This window comes from Cicer arietinum, chromosome 1 (assembly GCF_000331145.2).
Source record: "Cicer arietinum cultivar CDC Frontier isolate Library 1 chromosome 1, Cicar.CDCFrontier_v2.0, whole genome shotgun sequence".
Classification (NCBI taxonomy): domain Eukaryota; kingdom Viridiplantae; phylum Streptophyta; class Magnoliopsida; order Fabales; family Fabaceae; genus Cicer; species Cicer arietinum.
In genome coordinates, this window is record NC_021160.2 from 29,022,996 (window position 1) to 29,034,167 (window position 11,172).

Below are 11,172 nucleotides of genomic sequence, written 5' to 3' on the forward strand. Positions count from 1 at the left end.
AGATTATAAATAATCGGAAGACTCTTTTAAAAGGATTCAAGATTATAAATAATCAAAAGACCCTTTTAAACTTTCTTTTTCATCAAAGAGGGTGAAGAGGTGCGACTTATTTTCTAACTCATTTTCCTCCCTTTTGATTGAACATGGTTTGAAATGGCTAATGATTGTGCTTCAACTTTGGACGTCTTTAGGAAAGTCGAACACAAATACGATTGGACCACACATAGGCCAGATATGACAAAGAGCATTTGTAGCAACGACCTTAAAAATTTCTCAATAACTATGTATGAGATGGTTTTTAGGAGTGTGGGACTCTACCTCGCGTTTAAGTCAATTGTAATAGATGGCCTCGATCGTCTTTGACTCACGCCTTCTCACCTCTATTTTAACTGTTGGGCGTACATAATGGCATTTCAGATTGTTTCTTGGTACTCTAAACTAGTTCCTACTATTCCTTTGTTTTTCAAGATTTTCATACTACTCTGGCATAAGGAAAATCTAAAGAGTAAGCAAGGACATATGTCATTTAAGTGGAAAAAGAAGTACTTCTACCACTTCCACGATTCCTTGAAAGGCTTCAAATAGTGGAATTACTATATTGTGGCAAAATCAGTAAGGCCCCTACAAATTTCAATGACGTAATCTATGTCTCTGATCATTAAGGGAATCTGGTAATGAATGAAGAAAGTAATCCAAAGACGTTGTCATGATTGCTTCTTAAAGGTTTGGACCAAAGAACATTTCAATCGAAGAAGTAACAACTTAACATACACACTTTATGAACATGGTCATGTTGATCTTTATAATGCCAACCGCTTAAGGTCGTATATAGGCACTTTCAAAAGGATATACTTTAAAGGCAACAAACTTCAGTATATTTTTCATTGTATATACATTAGAGAACTCTTAGATTGTCGTAATCAAGATAAAGCTTGTCGTAATCAAGATAACTCAATGTTCATTGAGGAATTAGAAGGTTCATTGCAAGCTTAAGAAGAAAGAATGAAGAAAAGGCAAGATGATCCATTAGAGAAAGTTCTCAAGATCAAAACGTCGTTGAAGCATAACAGAGGGTTCAATAGTCAAAATGTATGTGAACGTGAACAAGGAAAAGGACGAGGACTACGAAGAAAGAAGTCACTCATCACCAAGAATTTGTGGAAGTGGAAGAGGTTATGGTTATTATCAAAGTGAAAGGAGGTATGACAAATCTAAAGTTGAATGTTATAACTATAATGAATTTGACCATTTTTCTTGAGAATGTCGTAATGCTCCCCAATCAAGAGGAAGAAGAGGTTAATCTTGTTGACGAAGATGAAAAGTCAAATTTGTTGCTAACACTCAAGTAAGAAGAGATATATGCTAATAGTTCATGGTACTTGGACAATGGTGCAAGTAACCATATGTGTGGATGCAAAATAATTTGTGGAGCATAATGAAAATATGAATGGAAATGTTTCCTTTGGAGACTCATCGAAAGTGAAAATTGAAGGGAAAGATACAATTCTAATGTCTTCTAAAGATGGGATCCATAAGTTAATTATTGATGTATATTATGTGCCTAAATTAAAAAGTATTATTTTAAGTTTAGGCCAACTTCTTGAAAAAGGATATGAAATTCTCATGAAAAATAAACATCTTTGACTTAGAGATCAAAATAACGGTTTAATCTCTAAGGTTATTATGTCGAAAAATAGAATGTTTATCTTGTACCTAATAACTATTGAAGCAAAAGGTTTGAAGATGAATGTCTTAGATGAAGCATGGCGTTGGCATATGAGTTATGGTCACTTGAACTTTGGTGCACTTAAAATTATGGGAGAAGATAATATGGTGAAAGGGATGCCCTTATTCATGTCATCCAAATCAATTGTGGGAAGGTTGTCTTCTTGGCAAGCAAGCTAGAAAAGGTTTTCCTAAAGAAGCCACATCAAGAGCAACTAAGCCACTACAACTTGTGCATACTGACTTGTGTGAGCCAATTATTCTTTCTTTATTTGGTAAGGCTAAATATTTCATTCCCTTTATTGATGATTTTAGTAGAAAAACTTGGATTTATTTCTTAAAGCAAAATATGAAGCTTTAATTGATGTCAAGAATTTCAAAGCTCTTGTAGAGAAGGAGAGAGGTCATGAAATCATAGCTTTGATATCTAACGATGAGGTGAATTCACTTCGAAGTGTTTAATTAATTACACGCAACTCATGGAATTCTCCGTATGTTGACAGTTCCAAGAACTCCGCAATAAAATGGAGTAATAGAGAGAAAGAATATAACTATTTTGAACATGGCAAGATGCATGCTCAAATCCAAAAGGATGTCAAAGGAGTTTTGGGCTAAAGCAGTTTCTTGTGCAGTCTATTTAGAAAATCGCTCTCTGATTTTAAATGTCAAAGACCAAACCTCTCTATAAGCATGGAATGGAAGAACACCTATTGTTAATTAATTATGTGTCTTCGGGAGCATAACATATGCACATGTGCCACAACAAGAAAGGTCCAAACTTTATGATCAAAGCATCAAATATGTCTTTGTTGGCTATGATCCGCATTCTAAAGGTTAAAAGTTGTACAACCCATGCAACAATAAGGTAGGGGTTAGTCTTGATGTTGAATTTAATGAAGATGCTACATGGAATTGGGAGGGTTAAGAAGAAACATACTATAATTTCCTTCCATATTTAAAAGATCAAGAGACCACAACACCAGTTCAAGATGCAACTCCACCTTCTTCACCTCCTTTTTCACCTACTTCTCTAGATGAAAGTTCAATAAAAAAATCAAGTAAGATGAAAGATATATAAGACATTTATGAAAGGTCAACTAAAGTTACTTTTGACGTTGAAGAGTTGTATTGTCTCTTGGTAGATAGTGAGCCATTAAATTATGGCGAAACAGTGAAAGATAAAAGGTGGAGACAAGTTATGGATGAGGAGATCAAATCAATTGTGAAGAACAACACTTGCAAATTAGCAACTCTTCCAAAAATCCATGAAGCAATTGGAGTCAAATGGGTGTACAACGCTAAAAAGAATGCTAATGGAGATATTGAAAAATACAAAGAAAGACTTGTTGCCAAATGCTACAAACAAAAACATAGAGTTAACTTTGAAGAAGTTTTTGCACCAGTTGCTCGCATGGACACTATTCGTTTACTAATTTGTGTAACGACTCAAAATATGTAGAAACTTTATCAACTTGATGTAAAATCTGCATTTCTAAATGGTTATCTTGAAGAAGATGTCTATGTTGAGCAGCCAATGGGGTACGTGATTAAATGACACAAAGATAATGTTTTGAGATTGAGGAGAGTGTTGTATAGATTAAAGCAAGAACCAAGAACATGGAATAGTCACATCGACAAATACTTCTAAGACAATTGGTTTTTGTCTTAGCGAATATGCTCTTTATGTCAAAGTATGTGATAATTGAGATATTTTGATTGCTTGTCTCTATGTGGATGATCTTATATCCACTGGGAACAATCAAAGTTTATTTGGGCACATGTACTTGGGCCTAGAAGTAAAACAATTGAAAGAAGGTATATTTATTTCTCGAGAAAACTATCGAACAGATGTTTTGAAGAAATTTAAAATATTTGATGTCAATCTGGTGAACACACCAATCAAGAGGTGATTAAATTTGTCAAAATTTGAAGATGGACAAAAGGAGGACTGTTCTTTTTTCGAAGGCCTTGTTAGAAGCCTAAGATACTTAACATGTACAAGGTTTGATATTCTATATGTGGTTGGAGTAGTAAGTCGATCGTTTCATAGAAGCTCCTACTACTACACAATGAAAGCCACTAAGAGGATACTCCGATACGTTAAATGTAAGCTTGATTATAAACTATTTTACTCTTCTTCTAATGATTTTTAAGTATCTGGATTCTGTGATAGCGACTTTGCGGGAGATATTGATGATATAAAGAGTCTTAATAGATTTATATTTTCATGGGGGATTGTGCTTTTTTGTCAAGTTCAAAGAAGCAACCTATTGTCACACTTTCAACATGTGAGTCAGAGTATGTATTAGCAACATCTTGCACTTGTCATGCCATTTGGCTAACGAGATTATTGAAGGAACTTCATATGCCACAAAAGGAAGCTACTGATATTTGCATAGACAACAAGTCTTCACAAACACTTGCAAATAATCTAGTATTTCATGATTGCAGCAAGCACATAGACACAAGGTACCATTTTATTAGAGAATGCATTGCCACAAAGAAGTTGAGCTTAAATATGTAAAGACTCAATATCAAGATTCAAATATTTTTTACAAAGTCGTTAAAATTTGAACAATTTCAAATACTAAGAGCAAAACTTGAAATGAAAAAGAAAATTTCAAATTAAGTGGGAGCAATGTTATTAAGAATTTGAAATTAGATAAATATAAAATCATGTAGAATTTCTATGTAAGAATCTAGAAATGATTTAATTATAAAAAGAATGTGAGTGGGTATTAATTAGAAAGTTCTTAGAAATATATCTAAAATTATCTATTTATATCTATTAATACCCCATTATATTTAATATTATGCATCAAGTAAATTGTAAGTTTTCTATTAAAATACTTTCTTTTCTCTATCAACACATTCTTCAATTGGCAAGCACAAAAAGCAAATTGGTTATTGGCGATCCTAGAAGTTCAGAACGTGTTGAACAATTAACATACCGTTCAGAGTTTTGTGCCCAGCTTGGGCGATCCGAAAAGCTAGAAATTGATCGATAAAGGTGATGTCGTACCTTTAAAAGGAAGGAATCGATATACATATATATAGGAATCGATAATATTACTAATCATCGCGTCAACTACACTACAAGAAAAACTGTTATTACCTACGGCAAATTTTATCTTTACCCACAGACTATCCATAGGTAACGTAAAATTACCTACGGATTACCCACGGACACGAGTTCGTAGCTAAATCGCTCGTAGGAAAATATTTACCGACGGACAAGCTGTGGGACACACTTACCTAGGGATTGTCCGTGGGTAATATGACCCACTGAGTCTCCGTGGGTAACGTTACTCATAGATTTGCCGTAGGTAAAATAGTAGATAGTTATCGACGGAAAAGTCGTAGGTTACATTACCCACGGATCATCCGTGACAAGTCTACTATTTTATATTTAATATTGATAATTTTATCCATGAATTGTCCGTGGGTAATGAAAAAATGATTTTAATTCTATTTTTGTTTTTTTACGGTTTCCTGTATTTTTTAATATATATTTAAAATTAATTGTAAGCATATTAAACATCATTGTCAAAACAAAGTGAAATATTATGTAAATAGTATTTTCAAATTACACCTCCTGACTGCCACAAATTTCAAAATAAGGGCAACTTGCACTACCATTAGTTTCAAAATACACATTCTCACTACCATAACTTACACATTGTCACTACCATAAATTTCAAAATACACTTAACCATAAGTTTCAAAATACACATAACCAAAATACATATTGTCACTACCATAAGTTTCAAAGTACTACTATACGAAACTAACAATGAAATAAGTACTACTCATCGCCGTCATCATCGTTATACTCATCCTCGTCCTAATCTGGATGACGACGACGACGGGATGACTCAGCCTGTATGGAAGCAACACTTTTTGCCAATGTTGCTAGCTGTATCTGGAGCTCTTTAGTGCTTTGCTCATCCTCTTGTCGACGTTGCTCTGCTTTCCTTAGCTCCTCCCGCGCCTCTCGTGCCTCGTGTTCTGCCGCTTTTGCTCGCTCCTCGAATGCTGCTATCTGTGCAGCTATCTTGGTAGAGTGTTGAGACAAGACATTGACACAACCTCTAGATGGACGAGAATCTGGGACTAGACTTGCGACACCTGGTCTATAAAGTGAGGATCTATCTCCAGCACCATAGATCCTCCCTTTATTCTCCCCCCCCAACAGATTGGACCCACATGTCTAAGCGAGCTTCCGCATTAACCACTTGGCTATAACTACTAGACGCTTCCCCATTTTTGGAAGCTTGTTGCAACTTACCTTGATATGTTTCCTACTCAAATAGAAAATGATTTAACATAATCAAATTACTTAACATAATCAAATTACTTTTCCAAGAAATACAAATGAAAGAATGAATGAATGATTTAATATTTCTTACATATGTTTTTTTTGCTCTTTCATCAACCCAAGAGTTGTCCTTCTTCTTAGTGTGAGTTTTTAAAAAGACCTCATCCAATGTGGGGTCTCTACCTAACTCTTCAGCCTTACAAAAAATAAAAAACAACATAACCGTGAGTCACATTTCAGCAACAAAGGAAAACAACAAAATATTTCAGCAAAATAACTCTATGCATTTTGAAACAACAACACAACAAAACAATAAAAATAACAAATAGTAGGAATGTCCTTAATATAAAAAGTGTACCAATCGAATGGTATGTTCAGCAATGGATATAGATCCACCAGTATGGACAGCTCCTCCTTTAGAAGAAGCACGATTTTTCTTAGCTCGATTTGATATCTTCTTAAACGACGGATCCATCCATATCTTCTCAAGATCATTCCAAACAGTTTCTCCCATCCATGTTGGACACTTACGCTTCTTTCTCGCTTGCATCAACATATCAGAAAGACGCATTGATCCTTTTGTATTGAAGATATTCTTAATCTGAAAATTGTGCTCAGGCAACCAAGCAACTTTCTCCTGCAACATTACATTACAAATAAATTATAATGTTGCAATTAGCATCCACACAATAGTTCAACTCATTAACAAGATATATAACTTAATCTTACACCAAATTTGTCGAACCAACGTTCCAAAGTTAATTCTAGGATTGCTCCCCAGCTAGGATACAGATCAATATATTGTGATGTAATGACTGAGGTGAGGGCCCTGGAGGCCACCCTACACGGTAACCACCTGTAAACAATTTAAAAAAAAATAACTTCAAATGAACCATAATCCGTATTTAGTAATGAAAAGTTAATCCTTCTGTAGTTACATACCCTCGACCATCTGGCCATATCATTGTTCTCCCATCAGGTGCAACCCCATGACTAGAATCTGCACATCTTGACCCTTGAGTCTTATTACCAATATCAAGCGGTATTGAAGGTGGTGGATTAGCGGAAATTGAAGTATGTCGTGAAGCAACTGATGTTAATGGTTGTGACGGTGAATACTCAACAGTCGGGGAAATGTTGTCTTTTGGGACAAAATTTGGTGTGCACATCATCACTTTAATTGGTTTTGATTGATGCACCTTATTAGGTGTGAGTGGAAGCACGGCGGATGTCGCACATATTGTGAGGTTGGTGTAGTGGCATTGGCATCTAGTGGAAAATGATCAATTGTTGCTTGTACCTGCTGAGCTGCTTGAATTACCTTATGTGGTAAAATCATGCGATTTTTCTTCAAAGGAAGCTTGAGTCTAATCTTTTTTTTTGGAGTCATCTATAAAAAATAACATGAATAAAAACAATTAGCACACACAATAGTAAACACAATTCAAGATTATCAACTCTACAACATTAAAGAACTTGAATCTAAAACTAATATATCAAAAGGTAGAATATGACGATTTATACAAACAATCAACTACTATTTATACTTACTAAAAATTCAAATGTCAATTGAAAAATCATCCCCATCTTCATCATCCATATCACTATCATTATCAATTGGAATATTTGGAACAAACGTTACATTGACTTCTTCATCGCTATGTGTTTCATCATGCAAGCCAACCATTTCTTCAATTTCAGTTAATTGTTCAACATGTGCCATATCTTCATCTTGATATGGCATGTCCTCATCGGCTCAATCCACCTCTACATGACCCATAGGCTTTGTTTTGATAACTGCAGCCCAGTGACGCTTATCAGTTCGCATTTCAGGATAGGGTACATAATACACCTGTCTAGCTTTTTGTGCAATTATGAAGGGATCATAGAGATCATATTTTCGATTCATCTTGATATCTACGATATCATATTATGGATGAACTTTAGTTCCTCTGTCCCGTCTAGGATCAAACCATTGGCAATAAAACAAGGCTACTTTGTAAGGAAATTTGTAATACTCCAACTCGAAGATATGTTGGATGACTCCATAGAAATCATCTTCCCCTCCTCCAGTAACCCCTTTCACATAAACTCCACTATTTATGGTTTTCTTACCCTGAGACCAAGCTTTTGTGTGAAATTTGTACCCATTAATGTAATAGGTACATAATACACTTGTCTAGCTTTTTGTGCAATTATGAAGGGATCATAGAGATCATATTTTCGATTCATCTTGATATCTACAATATCATATTGCGGATGAACTTTGGTTCCTCTATTTCGTCTAGGATCAAACCATTGGCAATAAAACAAGGCTACTTTGTGAGGCAATTTGTAATACTCCAACTCGAAGATATGTTGGATGACTCCATAGAAATCATCTTCCCCTCCTCCAGTAACCCCTTTCACATAAACTCCACTATTTATGGTTTTCTTACCCTGAGACCAAGCTTTTGTGTGAAATTTGTACCCATTAATGTAATACTTGTGCCAAGTTTTAACCATTGAGTTAGGACCCCAAGCTAATGATAACAAGTTAGGGTCAGTCACGCCATTTTCCTTGTCAATGGCCTATACAAACATGATATTCACAATAGTTAGGTGAGAAGTTCTAATTTATTTGCAACAAACTTCAATAAAGCACTTACAGACGCACTAAACCATTCTGGGAATTCTCCATGTATACGAGTTTGAGATATAGGATCTTCTTCAAGAATGGAATTAGAGTGCAAAAAGGCGCTGTCAATAATGAGAGAATTTTTATTACATGTATTTGGTAATTATGTGGGGTGTGTGCTTACATACTACTTACTCAATATATGGCTTGACCTCGTTGCTATTGATGAGGATGTGTACATGAGCAGACCTTCTTTCAGCATCACTCAACCAATGTGTTTGGGCCTTCCCACTAGGACGTCCTAATTGATTGCTAATTGACAGTGTTGTTGTGACAACATCATTTAATTTTGCACCTTCATTACGTTGGCTTCTATTAAACAAAGAGATTGTTTTGAAATAGTGGGAACAAAAATATGTTGTCTCTCGATGTAAGTATGACATACATATTGAGCCTTCCACTCTAGCCTTGTTTTTCACTGTGCGCTTAAAATCACCCATCATTCTGGAAAAGTGAGAGCAATAACTTAATAAAAGTGGAAATAAAAAATGAAATCCTTAATGGTGAATATAAAAATACCTTTCAAATGGATACATCCATCGATATTGAACTAGACCACCAAGTTTTGCCTCATACGGGAGGTGAATTGGAAGATGCTCCATTGAATCAAAGAATCCTGGTGGAAAGATTCTTTCAAGTTTGCATATGATGAATGGAATATTTTCACCCAATTTGACCAACTCATCATGTCTTAAGGTATTGCTGCAAAAGCCCTTAAAGAATTGACTTAATTCTGTTAATGGTTTCCACGCATGGTCAGGCAATGAACTAAATGCAAATGGAAGCAAACACTCCATAAATACATGACAATCGTGGCTTTTCATCCCATTCATTTGTCCTCTATTAACATCTGCACATCTTGCCAAGTTAGAAGCATACCCATCTGGCATCTTAAGCTCCTTTATCCATTTACAAACTTTCTTTGCCTCACTAGACGTAAGACAATAATTTGCCTTAGGTTTTTTCATTTTTCCATTGTTATGTGGAACCAACTCCAGGTCGCTACGTTGGCAAATGATGGCCAAGTCCATTCGTGCTTTTTCATCGTCCTTAGTCTCGTTCTTAACATTCATGACAGTGTTAAACACATTATCAAAGAAGTTATTTTCTATGTGCATGACATCTAAATTAGGCCTTAATAAATTATCTTTCCAGTATGGAAGATCCCAAAATATGCTTCGTTTAGTCCAATTATGGCTAACTCCATTGTTGAGACAAACTCTCTATTTTAAAGTTTTGATGAAAATAAACACAAAACCCCAAACTTCTTCACCATTCAATATTGGAGGAGGTTCATCCTTCACAACCCTATTTTTAGTGAACCCTTTTTTACTTCTTCTAAATGCATGATTATGAGGTAAGAAACGACGGTGACAATCAAACCATGAATTTTTTCCACCGTATTTTAAAGTAAAAGCCTTATTTCCATCCATACACACCGGACATGCCAACTTACCTTGGGTACTCCATCCAGATAACATGCCATAAGCAGGAAAATCGTTAATTGTCCACATTAAGGTTGCCCTCATTACAAAGTTTTGTTTCATGGAAATATCATAAGTCAAAGCCCCTTCACTCCACAATTGTTGAAGCTCGTCTATTAATGGTTGTAAATACACATCAATGTTTGCTTTTGGGTTAGATGGTCCAGGTATGAGACAAGTCAAAAACATGAATGGTTTAGTCATGCACATTTCGGGCGGGAGATTATACGGGGTCACAACAACAGGCCAACAAGAATATGGGGATAAAGATGCCTGAATGTATGGCATGAAGCCATCAGAACATAACCCAAGCCTTACATTTCTTGGTTCATTTGCGAAGTCTGGATACCTTGCATCAAAATGATTCCAAGCTTCCCCATCAGATGGATGACGTAAAATGCCTGAACTTGATCTATTATGTTGATGCCATCTCATTTGGGCAGCAGTTTCCGTTGATGCATACAATCTTTTTAACCTAGGAGTGATTGGCATATAGAACATCCTCTTAACTGGAATGTCTTTGTGGTTACCTATCCCAGGCTTACGAGGAACATATCGGGGTTCATGACAAAACCTACACTCTATATCTGCACTATTCTCTTTGTAGTACAACATGCACCCTTTAACACAACAATCAATTTTCTCAGACTTCAATCCTAGCATTGTCACCAGTTTTTTCGCTTGGTAAAAATTTTTTGGAAGTGAATCCTTAAAAGGACACACATCTACAAGCATGGTTGCAAAGAAATCAAGACATTTCTGCGGAACATTCCAATTTGATTTGCAAGCTAAAAGTTTCACGCATATTGAAAGTTTTGAATCAGAAGCCCCCTCATATAAGGGTTTGTTTGCAGCAGTTAACAAATCATAAAAGTCTTGAGCATCATCATTTGTGGGCTCTTCATTATTCTCTTCCTCGTTGCCTTCATCACCCATATTTTGGAAGTCATAAGTTGGACCAAATGCAT

The 11,172-nt window shown here is 35.5% G+C and overlaps 1 protein-coding gene across 1 annotated transcript; it reads right to left on the bottom strand.

The window, feature by feature from the left end:
- Nucleotides 1–7,973: 7,973 nt before the first annotated feature.
- On the bottom strand, nucleotides 7,974–11,140 carry LOC101505488 (uncharacterized). Its single transcript, XM_004488289.1, has 6 exons — nucleotides 9,986–11,140; nucleotides 9,240–9,781; nucleotides 8,856–9,164; nucleotides 8,692–8,782; nucleotides 8,210–8,614; nucleotides 7,974–8,159 (listed from the first exon to the last, which is right to left on the bottom strand). Exons 1-6 carry the CDS (start codon nucleotides 11,138–11,140, stop codon nucleotides 7,974–7,976), a joined length of 2,688 nt encoding a protein of 895 aa, XP_004488346.1.
- Between the last annotated feature and the right edge of the window lie 32 nt (nucleotides 11,141–11,172).

What these genes read in the sequence shown, in the direction of transcription:
- LOC101505488 (XM_004488289.1), bottom strand. Translation starts at nt 11,140, where the DNA reads ATGGGTGATGAAGGCAACGAGGAAGAGAATAATGAAGAGCCCACAAAT. An exon ending in CAATATTGAATGGTGAAGAA is followed by an intron (nt 9,782 to 9,985) that starts GTTTGGGGTTTT and finishes ATGAATGTTAAG; the next exon opens with AACGAGACTAAGGACGATGA. An exon ending in GAGGTCAAGCCATATATTGA is followed by an intron (nt 8,783 to 8,855) that starts GTAAGTAGTATG and finishes CATTATTGACAG; the next exon opens with CGCCTTTTTGCACTCTAATT.